Source organism: Plecotus auritus (genome assembly GCF_963455305.1).
Source record: "Plecotus auritus genome assembly, chromosome: 6".
In the NCBI taxonomy this organism is placed as follows: domain Eukaryota; kingdom Metazoa; phylum Chordata; class Mammalia; order Chiroptera; family Vespertilionidae; genus Plecotus; species Plecotus auritus.
In genome coordinates this window covers 100,378,720-100,395,128 of record NC_137773.1, presented here as the reverse complement: position 1 = coordinate 100,395,128, position 16,409 = coordinate 100,378,720, and the positions used below count along the sequence as shown (strand labels likewise).

At 53.5% G+C, this 16,409-nt stretch overlaps 2 protein-coding genes across 4 annotated transcripts in view; both read right to left on the bottom strand.

The window, feature by feature from the left end:
- BMP1 (bone morphogenetic protein 1) overlaps positions 1–12,267 on the bottom strand; it is a 39,817-nt gene extending 27,550 nt beyond the window's left edge. Inside the window, exons 1-5 of one of the 3 annotated variants that reach the window (XR_013960980.1) lie at positions 11,890–12,179; positions 4,136–4,249; positions 1,290–1,460; positions 1,056–1,173; positions 579–757 (exon numbers count right to left, since the gene is read on the bottom strand). Coding sequence is in view for 2 of the 3 variants with exons in the window: in XM_080676041.1 (XP_080532167.1) it covers positions 579–757; positions 1,056–1,173; positions 1,290–1,460; positions 4,127–4,249; positions 11,890–12,043 (745 nt within the window). In the remaining variant the exon portion in view is untranslated. Of the gene's footprint in view, positions 1–578; positions 758–1,055; positions 1,174–1,289; positions 1,461–4,126; positions 4,250–11,889 lie in introns of all 3 variants that reach the window. The other 2 variants (XM_080676041.1, XM_080676040.1) reach the window with 2 other exon arrangements.
- A 692-nt stretch (positions 12,268–12,959) lies between these two features.
- Positions 12,960–15,591, bottom strand: SFTPC (surfactant protein C). Its single transcript, XM_080673985.1, has 6 exons — positions 15,530–15,591; positions 14,703–14,861; positions 14,233–14,355; positions 13,864–13,974; positions 13,364–13,510; positions 12,960–13,156 (listed from the first exon to the last, which is right to left on the bottom strand). The coding sequence occupies exons 1-5, from the start codon at positions 15,569–15,571 to the stop codon at positions 13,373–13,375; spliced, it is 573 nt and encodes a 190-aa protein (XP_080530111.1). The 5' UTR covers positions 15,572–15,591; the 3' UTR covers positions 12,960–13,156; positions 13,364–13,372.
- Positions 15,592–16,409: the final 818 nt, after the last annotated feature.

The following is a 16,409-nucleotide window of genomic DNA, read 5'->3' as shown; positions in this document are numbered from 1 at the left end:
CAGCGAAGGCTCAAGGGAGTATGGGAAGGAAGCACCCATTTCTAGAACCACAGCAAGATGAAAGCAGTGAAGAGTGGAGGAGGCTGGGGAGAGAGGGCGAAACAGGAAGGGAGGGAAGAGAGCATAGTGAGGAGAAGGGAGAGGGAAAAAACCCTTGGAGGACAGAAGAGGCTAAGAGCAGAAGGCTGGGTAAAAGTGAAGAGAAAGACTCAGCATGGGAGTGGGCTGACCCCTCCCCAAGCCCCACCCTGAGGGCCAGCTGGGTTCTGGCTGCTGCGGATGGTTCCTGTGTCCAGGACCTCCAGGACCTGTGGTGGTGGTGGGGGGGGGGGGGGTGCCCAAAGTGGCTCCACAACGGATCTGTGGTCCCTGAGCTGCTACTGGCTGAAGCAGATGCCTCAGGGGTGGGGTCTGGGCCAACCTGGGCCCTAGGCCGGGCTGGGACTACAGGCTGAGTTGATCAAAGGTGATGGCTAAAGGGAGCAGCTGCCACCCCCAGCAGGGGCCCTGGAGAGGGGGCTGGGGCAGGAGCCACGGCGTCCCGCCCCCTACCCCACCCCCCAGGTCGAAGTGCATACCTGGCTGGATGTTCTCGCGCACGATGGAGACGTGGCGGTCCCGGTCGGGCCGCGTGTGCTCGTGCCAGAAGCCGATGACGTGGCCCAGCTCATGCACCACGATTCCAAACTTGTCACAGTTCTTGCCGATGGAGATGGCCTGCGGGCCCCCACCACGGCGACCCACGTAGGAGCAGCACCTGGAGGGCGGGGCCAGCTCAGGGGGGCGGTCCCGAGCTGGGGGAGTGCATCCACTCAGGGGCCGGGCTAGGCTGCCAGGGGGGCGGGGAGCAGAGGGGCAAGGGAGGGGCTGCGTAGGTATGCTCAGGATGTGTGCTGGCGTCACAGCCACATCCGGGGGCATTCCTGAGGAGATGCCTCAAGGCAGGAGGGAACTTTGACACAGGGCTGTGCGCAGGTGGGGCAGCTGCAGTGCCCAGGGCAGAACATGGGTTGGGGCCATGGCCGAGGGTGCACTGCCCAGGGGCCCCTGCTCACCCGCAGGGTCGATAGGTGAATACAATGTAGCTGTCCTCGTCAGTGCGCTCCAGGAAGGTGACACAGGTGTGCTTCTCCCAGTGCCTCATGGCCTGCCGGAAGACGGCCCTCTGGCTGCCTGCAGGACAGAGGCGGCCAAGCTGTCACACTGTCCGGGTGGGCCTGCCTCCACCCACTGCTCAAGAGTTCCCGCCTGATGGGCAGAGGCCACCACGATGCAGCCGGGCTGCTCACCGGTGAAGTTTCCCCCAATGACAAAGGGGATGACCCCATCAGGCCACACGCGCTCCGGTCTGGACGTCGCCGCCCGCCGGCTCCGGCTCCGGGACCTGCTTCTCCACCTCCCCGGGCTTCTCCTCTGAGGCTGCCCGTTAGCCTGCTGGCAGCTGGGGGTAGAGGAGTTTCCTGGCGTTGAAATAATAAGACATTGGTAGCAAGTGAGTGAAGGGGGAGAGGGGGAAACAAATTATAATCACTGTTCATTTGGGGGCGATTCCAGATTTACCCATTCACTACCATTTATTTGTAGCCCCCCAAATCAGTACCCTTAACTCTTCCTTTTTTCTAAGAGTTGAGACAACTTGAAATTTAACTTAAAAGCGAGTTTAATTGTAGAGCGTTATCCACCATTTAGACCACATCTAAATTTACTTTAGTAATAACTTCATATTTATCTCCTAGATTGAGGTTCAGTGTTTTCATTTTATTTGCCATGTCTAGGGTTAAACATTTATTAGATCCCCCCCCCTTTTTTTTTAAGTTACTCAGTTTTCAAAATATGTAACTGAGAGTCTACTAAAAGCAAAGCACTGTATTAGATTATTAGGGTGATTCAAATATGACCAAGATTTTGATCTTGTCATTAGGGAGTGTGTAATACACTAGTTGGTAGGAGAAATGAGACAGGTACTCTCAGGTAATTCCAGAACAAGTTAGAAGATGCAAAAACCAGTCTCAACGTGGCTTCTTCTGTGTACCCTTAGTTCCCTCAGCTCTTTCATGTCGCTCGCTGACATGCACAGGGCACTGAAAAATCTGAGTCACTCAACATGCACCTTCCCAGTTGAGGTCCAACAAGATTGTGAGCAAGTATGTTTCCCTGTCTACTTAGTGCCATGTTTTTTGCATTTCTGCGCTTTTTCTGTTGGTGATTTTGCTGTATAAAATGCTGCACTTTCCTCACTGCACTGAAGTGCTGTCTGCTGTTCATATGTACAAGAGGCCGGTGATGTGTCTGATGGAGAAAATACATGTAACAGATAAGCTTCAGTCAGGCATGAGTCACAGTGCTGCTGGCCATGAGTTCAATGTCAATGAATCAGCTGCATATGAAAAGGGTGTCTCTAAACAGAAACACACATAAGACAGGGCTACATGTATTGATGAGTTATGAAAATTTTGTGACCACAGGCTCATAGGAACTTAACTGTATTTATCTTAGTGTTCGCTAATTCAGTGTTCAAAGTGACTTAATAGAGTGACTATAAAGTTATTCTGTAACTTCATGCATAGCTACCACAAATAGTGAGGGTTGGCTATAATGAAAAAAGAAAACAATGGGGTACTGGGAACTGGGGACCTGAGACTGGGAAATGTTCCCTCTTGTTCAATAAACCTTCATGTTTGTGGCACATATAGAACTTGATATAGTCTTTTAAGTATTCCCAAATACACGTTCTCATTGGACACAGTAGCTCTCTGGGATGGACAGGGAGTGTCACGATCTACCTTTGACAGATGAGGAAATTAAAGCCAAAGTCACGTGACGGGTTAGTGGCAGCCTAGGTGATCCAGCTCCTCCATTGTGCTCTCAGGTACTCAGGTAATTCTGGAACAAGTTGTCCCCTGTCTATTAGTTCCCACTAAGGTCGAGTAAAACTTGCTAGTTACCAGGCCATCCTCCAATGCCAGCTGCTCTCTGGGGTAGTTTGATTTTCACTCCATGAACCGCCCATGCAAGGGCGGCTGGACAAGACAACTGTCTGGCACCACCAAAGCGTGCTCAGAATAGGCTCCAGGTGAGCATCCGCACCCTTTGGTAATAGGAGAGCGACCATGCTCCAGGGCAGTGAGAAGGTTGGACAGAACTGAGCGATCCCAGGCATCATCCTTCCCATCCCCTCACCCATTCACAAGTACCAGGTGGGTTGGTAGGTGTTTGGACCACATCCAGGAATAAGAAGGACCCATCCCTGACCTTGAATAGCTTTGAGTCCAGCTGGGAAGACAGGCACTCAAACAAATTGTTGCAATGTAGTGCAATAAGTAAGATGCTAGCAATGTAAACACAGAGCAGAGAGAGCATGGAAAATGAAGGCACAGTTATGTCTGGGGGTGGGCCGCGATCAGGGAAGTTTTCACAAGAGACACTCTTATAATGGGCCTTGGAGGATGCAAGAAGCTTGCAAAGTGGGAGCAGGAGGAGAAGCCAGGAGGGATTGTGGGGGTGAGGGAAGAGCCTTGGATTTGGAGTGAGAGGCTTGGTTCCTGTCCCAGCTCCGCCACTGACTAGCTTTGTGATTTTGAGCAAGTCACATGACCTCCGTGAACCTCAGTGTCTGTATCTGTAAAGCGGGAGTTGTCCTAACAGTTACCTTTGAAGTTGGTTGGGGACAGTCAAGTTAGATAGCGCTTTTGAAAGTACTTTGCAAACTGTAAGCAAAAGGGTCAGTTCTTAGCTCCTGGGAATGTCTGGGGGAAGCGATAAAGATATCCTGAGGGAAGACAAGTCCTTATGCTGGGCTCAAGCTCATGGCCTCTGTCCCAGGAGGCCAGGAGGGTCCCGATTTCTCCAATTCTGGAACCTATTTCTTTCTTTTTTTTTTTTTTTAATTGATTTTTTACAGAGAGGAAGGGAGAGGGATAGAGAGTCAGAAACATCAATGAGAGAGAAACATCAATCAGCTGCCTCCTGCACACCCTCCACTGGGGATGTGCCCGAAACCAAGGTACATGCCCTTGACCGGAACCGAACCAGGGACCCCTCAGTCCGCAGGCTGATACTCCATCCACTGAGCCAAACCGGCCAGGGCTGGAACCCATTTCTGAGACACAGGAGGGCCAGTGCATACCCAGTGTACCTGCCGCTGTGATGGAAGACCTGCGGATCGTACGCTGTCTGAAGTCCGAGGCCTGTTGCACCTGGAAGGCCCTCAGATCCTCCTCATCCAGGGCGATGTCCCCGAGGAAGGCAGCTAGAGGGAAAAGAAGAGGCCAGGTGCTGAGTGAGTCCTCCTACCCAGAACTGACAGCCCCAAACCTGTGGGCACACCCCAGCCTCCACAGCAACTTTACTCCTAACCCTGAGGAAGGAGGACAGTGGGGGCTGACTTGGGATCTTTTGGGAGACTCATGCTTCCTTTTTAGTTGGAATCCCAGCAGAAATGATGCCCAGCCCCTAGCAGAGCTTTAGCTCCGTGAAGATACAGTTATGTCATTTATCCCATCGTTCTTTTGCAAATACTTAGTAAGTACCCACTGTGGGCCAAGCACCGCTCCAGTGATTAGCAAGACAGATGAGGTCCCTGCTCGCGTGGAGCTGACCTTCAACAACACACAAGTAAACAAATACTGAGTTTGAGAATTCCAGACGGTGGTGGGTGCTATGAAGGAAACAGAAGGTCAGATGATAGAGTGTCTACTTTATGGGCCCATAACCTTGGCACTGTGCTGAGCATGTGGTAATCACTCCACAAATGCTGTGTCAATTATAATGAGGGGAGGATAGGAATAAAAAGTGGGATAGGAACTTTAGGAAGACCGGGACACGTGATGGGAGCTTCCCAGCCAGGAGGAAAAGGGTTAATAGCTCAAGAGACTTCTGTTCAGTCTCAGGGTCCCCTCTCTGGAGGAAGAAAGTACTGGGGAGAAGGAGCTCCCAGTGTTTCTGGAGAGATGGGCTAAACAGTCTATCTGCTTTTTGAGAAATCAGGAGCAAGAGGAAACAGGCCACAGAGCTGAGCGCTCTGGAAGGAGCTCAGACGTGAGCTTCACACAGGGCTGGGGTTGGGGCGGGGGGTGTGCAGGAGGCGGAGCAGAGGGCAGTTTTCCTACAGCTCCACCCTGGCAACATCTGCTTCTCATCCCAGTGCTACAGGGGCCTGATGGGCAGCATGACACAAGTTGTTTCAACCTTGAGGCCTTGCACACACACAGGTTTCTCCTCCCCAGATGGCCAGCCGGGTGGACACACACACACACACACACACACACACACACACAGAATCAAGACACACAATGTTAGTGCTCCTACAGACACAGGGTGACATCCACACCCATACCATTAGACACAGAGCTCCTCAAAGTCACAGAAACACCCCTGCACACATGACCAGTGCCCGCACCTCCCTGAAAGGTGCATGGCACTGGATAATTGGTCCGGGTGAAGCATCACGTTGCTATTCTTTGGGCCTGCAAACATGTGCTCACAGATCCACACTCTTCTGTAGCTGTGACCTAGAGCTGGATCAGCAGAGTGTGGGAGTGACCTGAGTAGTTATCGAGGTCGGCTCTCCCTTTTACAGAAACTGAGGCCCAGAAGGGAAATGATTTAACCAAGACCATGCTGATAGACACTAGACAGGCAGGATTTATAATTCAGGCCTCCTGGTTCCCAGTTCAGTGCTTACTGCACTCAAGGTCATTACTTTTGTAAAACCCATAAATGTAAATACATATATACAAAAACAGACACTCAGACACACAAAAAATACACGGTCACAGACAGTCCCAAAAACCACACATGCACAAGCTCCAGCACACACAAACTGCCTGTAAGTTCTGAACTCATTGAGCCAGTAACAGTAGCGATAATGATGCCTGTATACTAGTAAATGTCTGTTGAAATTTGTGTGGCGTTTTCCAGTTGACAAAGTACTTTCACATTAATGCATTCATTTAATCCTGGCCCACCCAGTACAAGCCCATTAAGCCATACTCCACACATGCATTTGCCTAGGAGTGTCCCATTACAAACTCATGGAGTGATAACCTCCCTGACTTTATTTTTTTTATATTCTTTTTAAAAAATATATCTTTATTGATTTCAGAGAGGAAGAGAGAGATAGAAACATCAACAATGAAAGAGAATCACCAATTGGCTGCCTCCTTCATGCCCCCCACTGGGGATCAAGCCCGCAACCTGGGCATGTGCCCTTGACCGGAATCGAACCTGGGACCCTTCAGTCCATAGGCCGATGCTCTATCCACTGAGTCAAATCAGCCAGGGCTAACCTCCCTGACTTTAGAGATCAGAATACTTGGGCCTAAGAGGGGAAATGACTTGTCCAAAGTCACCAGCCCATAAATGACCCAATATCTCTTCCACCACATGGAAAAGATTCTCTTATTTAAAATGCTACCCCTGGCTCAGCAACTGATGGGACAGCAGCAGAAGACACTTCTCAGCTGACATGCAAAAGTAGCCTTAGCAAGGATATGGGATGGGAGGTACATCCCAAGGGAGCAGTGGTGGGTTTCTACATGCCAACATTCACACAGGCCCTCACAGGCCACACGAACACCCCCAGGCACTGTGCTTCCGGGCTCACGCACCCACACCCATGGACATCACATATACACATGTGGCTGGACATTTAGACTCCTCTTTGGACATAGCAACAAAGAGCAAGGTCTCTGGAGTCAGGCAAATCTGTCTTTGAATCCTAACTTGGCTACTTCTGGCTGACAAGTCATATAGACTCTTCTAAACCTCAATTTTCTCTTATATTTAGAGGAGCTAATAGAAGAATCTATCTCCTAGGATTTATTGACATGAAAGAAGGCATGTAAATGAAGCACCTAGCACAAAGCCTGGAGCATAGTAATCACCCACTAAATGGACACTGTTAATATCACCCTAATAACAATCCCATAAGTTCCAGTTCAGCTCTCCACTTTCTGAGGGAACACTGGTTCACCCACAGGGGCCTCCTGGCTGAGGTGAAGCTCAAGTGCTCAGAACTGTGCTGGCCTGTGGGACTAGGGCAATGAGGAGGTCAGTGGAAGGCTGGACAGGCCCTGGGCTGGCCACAGAGCTCGTCTGCATAGCCAGTGCCCTGGGGTGGGGATGTCATGACTGAAGAATGCGTGGGAACTGTGGGGGCGGGGAGAGATGAGGTGGGCAGGAGAGCCTGATGGCCAGGAGCTAGGCCTGAAGGCCCTGCCCATTTGAGATCCCCACTGGGGACTCTAGGAAATCTGGATGCTGGGGAGTCCAGGACTCCCCTCCTTTTATAGAAAAAAGCCCTGGGGTCAAGGTCAGGATAGTAGTTGTTTTCAACATGGAATCAAAAGTTTTTGTTTTGTTTCCTGGCTGTAAACCAGCCAGCAGCACTCATGGCTGCTCCATCACTAGGTCTCAGGAGTAGGAGAGAAAAGAGGAGAGCCCACTGGACCCCATGGGCCCATCCTTCAAGTTGGCCTCTTGACTTTACAGTCTCTTTTTTTTTTGCATTTTAATTTCTTTATTGGTTAAGGTATTACATATTTGTCCTCATCCCCCCATTACCTTCCCAACCCCACCCCCAACTTTACAGTCTCTTCCTCTGGGGTGTGGCAAGGCACCTCTTTAGGAGGGGACGGAGAGGAGCTGTCTGGTGAGATGAAACCCCAACACCATGTGCACTGGGCATACACAGGTCCATCACAGAGATGCAAGCTTCTAGCTGGGACAAGGCATGTTCAAGCTCCCACAAATGTTTGTACTTAATCACAACTGTCCACTATGCACAGGGGCATATTTGCACACACATGCACTCGGGAGTACACACATGGATAGTTGAAGAGAAGACTTGCCCACAAACCAGGGGCACATCCACAAATGTGCAAAAACACACTCAACCACTTTCCTGTGTAAGCCCTAGTATTTTCGTGCACGCAAATAACTGTACGTGCATACCCCACTTCCTATGCCATGCCATCGAAGGAGAAGGGCACATTTAGAAATAGTGTGTGTGGGAGATAGATAGGTAATTAGTCGATTCCTCTGGATATCCTTAGGAGGTCCTTAGTGGCCTGAGGAATAACATATTCTACTCCTCCCTCTTCCCCCCAAATCTCTGGAGAAACCAGACTATTTGAGAGTTCCTTCTCCCTGGGGAGTCCCATTGGTTTGCCTCCATCTGGAGCCCAGGGAGATTGTAAGTCTTTTCCGCCTCCCTTGGGGCACATAAAAGAGAAGGTGACTCAGGGGGCAGGGGCACAAATGGGTAGGTGATTCATTCAGAGTGTCTGGAGGGGGAATGTGGTCTGGCAACAGAAGAGATTGCAGCATCCTAAACTTGGAACCTATTCCTCTGAGGCTGGGCCGCGAGGCTTCCGGGGTGAGGGTGGTGATGAGGGCTGGTGAGCTAATGGCCCACCTCACCTCCCAAAGCAGACCTCTGAGGTGCCAGGTGAGGCTGAAGTAAGGCCCTCGCTGGCTAGGGAGCAGTCCTATGGTTTTCCCTGCTTATGGGAGCAACTGGGTCCCAATTCCTGCCTCCAAGTCTCTCCCAGAGTCCTGCCAAGTCACCCGGGCAGCCACATGGAGCTGGGTGTCTCGGGTAAGGAACCCCTTGATGGTCTGGCAACCTAACATAGACGAAATCAGGACTTGCAATCTCCCTGGGCAAGAGTGAGTGAGTAAAAGAGGGAGGGGGGGTGGTGCTCAATGAAACCAGCTCCCAGCACACACACAAAGACCAGTTCAGTGTCCTGCCTATTGCTCTGGTTTTGCCCAGAAGACCCAGAAACCTCTCCAGGGCATGAAGGGTCTTAATTTTGCCCTTACTGCAGAGTTGTGTCTGCAGTAAGGGCAAATTGTGTTGTGTCTGACAGTAATAGCAAGAGGTGACCTCAAATGAAGCAGCCTGGCTATCCTGAGAGATTGCAGGTGAGCCAGGAGAATCAATGGGGCTTTCATTCTTGGTCCTCTGTGTGCAAGGAGGAGGAGCAGGAAGAGGAGAGACCTGGGGAGGGTCATGTGAGCAGGGGTAAGCAGGCACATCAGGTGCATCCAAAGGAAGTTCAGGCATACCTTGGAGATATTGCAGATTTAGTTCCAGACCACCGCAATAAAGTCAATACCACAATAAAGCGAGTCACGCGAAAATTTTGGTTTCTCAGGGCATATAAAAGTTATGTTTACACTATATTGTAGTCTATTAAGTGTGCAATAGTGTTGTGTCTAAAAATGTACATACCTTAATTGAAAATATTTTAATACTAAAAAATGCTAACAATCATCTGAGTCTATTGGGAAAATGGCACTGATAGACTTGCTTGACATAGGGTGTCACAAACTTGCAATTTGTTAAAAACACAATATCTGCAAAGCCCAGGAAAATGAGGGATGCCTGCAGAGCCACCTCCAACCTGGAGGTCAGGGATCAGAGGGAGCAAGAGGCAGGGCCTGGCAGGAGAAACAGAGAAAAGAGCCTGGGGACCTGAGGTTTGAGGATGTGGGTGTGGGGTCTTAAGGATTCTGGTGGGAGGCAGGGCTATACCAGTCACACCCAGGAGGGAGGCCTGATCTGACCCTGATTCTTGGCCTTGTCAGACTCTTGGGCCCTCTCAGCCACCCTCAGGCCTGGCCCAGCTCCCCACCAGCCTCACTTCACCCTAGTGTAGAGCTTTCTCCAGAACCCTTGTTTGAAGTTCCAAGTCAGCCAGCCCCACCCTAACATGAAATCTGAGACTGGGGATAAAGCCCTCAGCCTCCTGCTGCTCTGAAAATCACTCCCAACTTCCAACTAGTAGTGAAATATGTCAGATTGACTTCCTACCCATTCTTTAAGGCCTTGCTCCAGCCTGCCTCCTCCATGAAGACGCCCAAATCTTCCCAGCCTGCTCCGCTCCCTGTTTCTCCACCACCACCACCACCATACCCGGGCTGTAGAGGGGCAGGAAGCTCCTTGAGCCTTTAGCGTCTTTCCCTCCAAGGTAGCACACACATATCTTGGCTTGTGCTGTTGGTTACTTTCCCATGTATTGTCCCCTCCTGGACAGCAAGGTCCTTGAGGGCAGGGGCTATGCCTGACATTTCTCTGTGTCTCCCACAACTTCAAGCCCAGGGCCTGACACATATTAGGCATTCAGTAAATGTAGATCAGTTGAGTGAGTAAGTGACAAAAGACAGAGTCAGGGGGACACTCACTTTTCCTGAAAACTAAGCCAATCCGCTCCAAAAAAAAAAAAAAGAAGAAGAAGAAGAAGTGAGAGTGTGGGACACAGAAAACGGAGTAGACAGCCAACATTTATTTAGTGCTTATTTATTATTTATTTAGTGTGTGTTAAGCTGTAATAAGTGTGTTATATATGTTCTCATATTTACCCCTTACCACCCACTCTGCAGAGAGGTGTACTGTCAATTCCATTTTACAGGTGAGAAAAGTGAAGTTCACAGATGCTAATTAACATCCCCAAGGTGGTATACCTCATGAGTTGAGGATCCAGGATTGACAGCTAGGTCTGCCTGCCCACGCTCTGTCCACTTAGCCTCACGCCCACTCAAAGCCCAGTGAGAAAGATGACAGCTAACTCCGTGGTTTACCCACAGCCCAGCAGGGGTGGAGGAAGAAGGGCAGAGGGATTCGGTTTCTCCTCTTCCCACAGGAAGGGGTTCCTATTCTGCAGTTTTCCGTGATCCATCCACCCAAAGATGAGTCCCCAGAGTCAGGACTCCAGCAACCTGCCACCCTCCCACCCCTTGCGCCACACACGGGCACTCCTAGAAGTCCAGGAGCTGTGCCACTCACTGCCTCTGGCTCTGGCTATTTGGAGGAAGGCTGAAGTCAGAGGCAGGAAGTCAAGGGAAGGTTCTGATATCTTATGCCCTGTGTGTTCTCTTGTCCCAAGCAGCCTGTCCAGGGTCATCAGATCAGGCAAATAGCCGGAGTGCCTGGCCACCTGGTCACTACTGGGGCAGGACCTCTCTGGGCCTAGCAGGAGTGAAGAGGTTACACAGAGTCTTCATGGACAAAGAAAACACACACACACACACACACACACACACACACACCCCGGGCCCTGACCTCAGCTAATAACTCTCTCCAGTGTCTATGGCCTGAGAGAGCTGATATGCAGTGTCTTGAGTTTTCTGTGTTTCCCCGCAGCTGGGCCTTGGTGGGAGCTCCTGGCACACAGGGGCAGAGGTAAGTCCCCTCCTGCCCTGGCTTCTCTGATTTTGACAGCTGTCTCCTCTGCCCCAGAAAGGCTGCTGTGCTGGTGGGGACCCCTGAGACACCCAGGGACCATGATTTCAGAGGATCCCTTGAAAAACCTTCTTCCACTTGTGCTGGGTGGGGGGCCTCAGGAGACCTGCTCCTTGGAGATGCAGGCCATCCCAAATCCGGGACCCAGGAGACAGATGTGCATTCCCAGGGCAGCCCAGACAGACAGGCTGGAAAACATCAATGTCCTAGAGCCAGAGACTAGGGAGAAGTGTCTCTCTCTCTCTCTCTCTCTCTCTCTCTCTCTCTCTCTCTCTCTCTCTCTCTCTCTCTCTCTCTCTCTCTCTCGTTTGGCCAGAAAAGTTTCCTGCAGGAGGAAAAGCCTCCTTGGCTGCAGGTTTCTCTCAGGACCCAAGGAGCTTGCCCCCAGGAATCCTCTAGGAAGACAACAGGCATCGGCTTCCACAAACGGCCCAAAAGTTCAGTCTTAAAAGTCCCCCAAACTTCCCCTCCCTCTTTCCCTCCTTCTTTTGTTCCCCACAGCATTGCCAACCAGGCAGCTCCAGCATTCCCACACCGGACCGTCCTCCCCCAACCCGAACCCCCGGCAGCTCGCGCCTCCTGGCCCGGCCGGCCCCCGCCGGCCCTCGCGCCCCGAAGGCCGCAGGATGAGGGACGCCTACCCGCCTTGCAGGGGTCTTTGTAGTTAAGGGGCTCCGAGTCGTCCTCCTCGCCCAGGTCATAGGTGTAGTCGGCCAAATCCAGCGGGCGGCCGGGGCGCGGGATCAGCAGCAGCCCGAGCAGCAGCGGCAGCGGCAGGCGGGCCACGCCGGGCATGCTGGCGGCGGCGGGCGCGGTGGCGGCGGCGGCGGCAGCGGGTCGCGCTCGGACGCGGGAGCGGGCGAGGGGAAGCGGAGCGCTGAAGGCGAGGGGGAGGCGCTCCCCTCCCCGCCCGCCGCTCTCCCCGCCCGCCGGCTCCCCCCGCACTCCCCACCTCTCTCCTTCCCTGCGCCCGCCGCCCTCCTTCCTGTCCCCCGCCCCTCGGCCGCCAGCTCCGGCCCGCTCCCTCCTCCAGCCTCTCGTTTGCTCCCTTCCCTTCTTTTTCTCCTTCCTTCTCTCCCTCCCTCCCTCCTTCACCCCCCCCCCCTTTAGGGAAATGAGCTCGCTGGGGGGCGGGTTTTCTCCCGGAGTCCGGCCTCCTTGGGGCTGGGACCGCGAACCGCCGGCCGGCCCCGGCCCCGCGCCAGCCGGGGCGGGGAAGGCGAACAGCGGGCCCACGCTGGGAAGGGGCTTGGGGGGCCGGGCGCGGGCCGGGGAGGGGTGCGGGTCGGGGTGCCAGCGGCGGCCGCCCCCGCCAACTGCCCTCTAGCGGTGCTTCTCCCGTGCGCGCCCTGCCGGAGCTGCTCACGGTGCGGGACACGTTGTCAGGTCGCTCGCGCCGCCTCTTTCTCGCTGTCCCTAGGTCTCTGCCCTTGCTTCTCAGCCTGCGTCTCTCGGTCCCTTCTCGGATCCTCGCTCTCTCCCATCTCGGTCCCTGTCCCTAGAGTTCTCTCTCGCCCTCCCTCGGGAGACACCACTGGAGGGCGCCTAAAGCCCGTGGATCGCTCCCCGGGCACCCTCTTCCCCATCATCCTGGGATGGGGACTGGGAAAGCCCCCTTTGCTCCCCAAGGCCCTATCCTTCCCCTAGCCCGCCCCCACCAAGAGCAGGACCAGGGCTGTGGGACTAGAGAGGAGGAACACCATTTATTTTTCAATCAGGCTGCTTTATTTTTGTGTGATAGGTCCCCTGGCCCCTAGTAGCCACCTCTCCCCGGCTGGCTGCCACCTCTCCCTACAGCTCCTTACTCCAGGGCCAGTCCCTATGGTGTAGCAGGAGCAGCTTCCTGCCTGTTTTTCCAAGACCCTTTGCTCACAGATCTTTCCTGTCCCTTTTGGGGGTCCGCAGGCTCTGTGAAGCAAAGAAACACTGTTTATTATGTGAGGGAGAGGGGTTGGGGGAGAGGGGCTGAGAATGTCTGTGGACCTTCCCTCCCCTGATCTCCCTAAGTGACAGGCCTCAATGGATCCCCCTGTGCCAGGTCAGCTGACAAGGCAAGGTGGCCAAGCCTTCCTTTGGCACTGGTTCTCCGGTGCTCTTGTGGTCACACCTGCTCACCTGAGAGGCCTAGATGTAGTAGAGGGGCACCTCGCCACACAGGGTGCTGAGGGTGGGGCCCAGGAAATCCAGGTTCCTGGAGGACTCCGAGCCAGGGTCATGACCCTCCGCCTGGCCCAGCTCAGAGTGGGGCACTGCAGGCTTGACCTGGAAAGAACACCCGATTTGGAGCCGAGTGTGGGAACTGAGTTGCTGTCTTACTCGAGGCCCTTCATGTGGGACCTCAGGTGTGTCCGGCGATCTCTCTGACCAGTAAAGAGGGGGCTGTACTGGAGTCAGAAGCCCCCAGGTGGTATGTGGGTTCAGCAGCTTGGTGGTGGGTGGTGTGGCAGGAATGGGGAATAGGTAGGGAAGGTGTGATGCAGGTGAGTCTAGAGAGGGGCACTCACCTGGCAGCCTACCAGGAGTCGTGCTTTACAGGTGACAAATAGCCATCACCTCAGGTGTTCCTCCCAGCAGTCCTGGGTGGGAGACAGCCTGCTCCTCACCCTCGCACCCACCTGGAGGTTCTGGAGCTTCCTAGTGAGAGCCTCGAGGCTGGGGATGCTCTCTGGAGCCATCTTCATGATGTAGCAGCAGGTTCCCGGGGCTGGCTTGTAGGCAATCAGGAGCTGGGCACAGGAACCCAGAGTTCATTCAGGAAGGCCCTGCCTTGCTCACTCTCTAACCCTTCTTCTGGGTCCTCTCCCTCTAGGTTGGGCACAGGCAGGAGCCATGCTGAAAGCTGGGGTGCAGGCATACCCAGGGGAGGTAAAAGGCTGGGGGTTGAGGAGAGATGGATTTCTTTGAAGTATCACAGCTGGATGGGTCTAGGGGAATCTTGCCATTGGTCCCCCAGGCCCAAGGTCAAGAGGTCCAGGCATACCCACCCGCTGGTAGTCATACACTACGATGCCAGTGGAGCCAATGAAGAAGGTGGCAGTGGTGCCGGCACGCTCACTCAGGGCCAGGCGTTGCTGGGCTTCCGGCCCCGCGATGCTCATCTCCAGGACCTGAGGGAGGGCATAGTGCTGCCGGCATTCCTCTTTCCCCACTTATCTCTTTGGTACTCATGCCCATCCTCAGTCCTCTGTACTCCAACTAATTCCTTCTTCCCTGACAGCTCAGAGAGGCTGAGGGGAACCAGGTGCTGGAGGGACCAGGTCTCCCACTATGGGGCAGGGGCAGGGGCCTGGTGGAAAAGCCCAGGACAGGTTTGCCACCCTGTTCCTGCCTCTGTCCTTCCATGAGGTGTCCCTTGCCTTCTCCTGTCATTTCTCTTGGGCAGTTTGCTATCTGCCCATCCCACCTCTCAGACATGTCCTATACTGGCTGCCCACCCCATCCTAGGCCTGCTCACCATCTCAGTATGTTTCTGGCTCATGTGAAGACCCATGAGCAGGGCCCCTACAATCACCACGACGACAAGGACCACCACCACGACCACGATGAGAAGGCGTTTGAGGTGCACAGGGCAGCAGGGGATCCGGAACCGGCCCTGGGGGGCTGCTGAGTAGTCCTGATGTGGTAGGGCAGGGAGGAGACAGGTGTGAAGTCATGAGGATGCCCCCTCTCCTCCCTGCGCAGGTTGAACACCTTCCCACACCCTTCCAGGGCTGGGCCACCAATGCTATGAATGTGGAGAGGAGGGACGAGGAGATCAGAGAAGACTGGAAGAGGTGCCCTGGATTCCAATAAACTCATAGATGGTTAGAAGTGAGATTTCACTTGGAGAGACCCAGGAGAGCCTCTTCACCAGTCATATCTCCTGCTGTTTCCTCCAAACCCCTGGCACCCCAGCCATGCCCAGTCCCTCTCCATTCCCCAAATAACCCATGTTCTCCCACACCTCCGTGCCTTTATTAATACCACCCTTCTTCCTGCAGTGCCTTCCTCCTTCCACACCTGGGAGCTCCTACTTATTCTGGAGCCAGCTCGAATGCCATTTTCTCTGTGGAGGCTCAAGTGATGTCTCCCTACTCAGTGTCCTCTTCAGCTCTTTCCACTTGTATTGGAATCACTAGCTGCCACGTCTGTCTCCCTCAGGGACTCTGTCTTTAGTGGTTGACGTCCCTGCCCTAACTTAGCACAGTTCTAGCTTGATTGGGTACATGAATTTGGATGAGGAAACAGGTTGGAGGCGGCAGGGCCCACCACATACATGCACCCACACATGATCACACTCACCGGCGGGCTCTCCATCAAGACCTCTTTGCTGCCCACATCCATCTTGCTGCAGGCACCTTCCCCTCCTCAACTCCCAAATGGGACTAGGGTCTTATATGTGCTGGTAGGGAGAGGGGACAGAGGTGAAGGACCGGCCCTCATCTGCCAGCCAAGTCCTTGGCTTTGAAGCCTGTTTGTTCCTGGCCCTCCAGCACCAAGGCCCTGATAAGCCAGCTGCAAGAGCACCCAAGGGCCCTTGGCCCTGGCACATGAGTCCTCTTGGCCCCAGCAAGAGCAAAGCTGGGTGAGCTGAGCAAACTTGCCCTTGGGCAATCTGTGCCTCTCACGATGGGTGTCTTCCTGGCGTGCCTGCCTTTCTAGCTGGCACCTGCCCTTGAAGTCCTGTGGCTCCGACTGTTCTCCTGCCAGGCTGAACCGCTCAGGAAGCCAAGAGTCTGCCACAATGGGGAGTCCATCACTTTCCGCAACAGAATTTCCCCCAAGCAGGGATGAGCTCCAGGGTGGGGAGTGAGGAGAAAGTGCCTGTGGACCCAGAGGGGACACCGCTGAAGGCATCGGTGTGGGGGCTCATGAATGGTTCATAAATTCTCTTGGAGCATCAGATTTTCACTTGAAATACTCTACCTGCCTCCCTGTCACCCACACTTCCGTATCTAACCTCAGACTTGCCCCCTAGCCATTCTTTTCCCAATTCTGAATACTCTGTCTCCTCTGGTGACAAATGCTTATGTACTAACCTGACGATTTTCATTCTTTGCTATGGGTTAGTTTGTAAGCTGAAGGGTCTCCCTCCCACCCCCATTTCCCCCAACGCTTTTATTTTATTTGCATTTATTTTATGCTAAATGTATTCCTGGGTCGTACATTTTTGTTTCTTCAA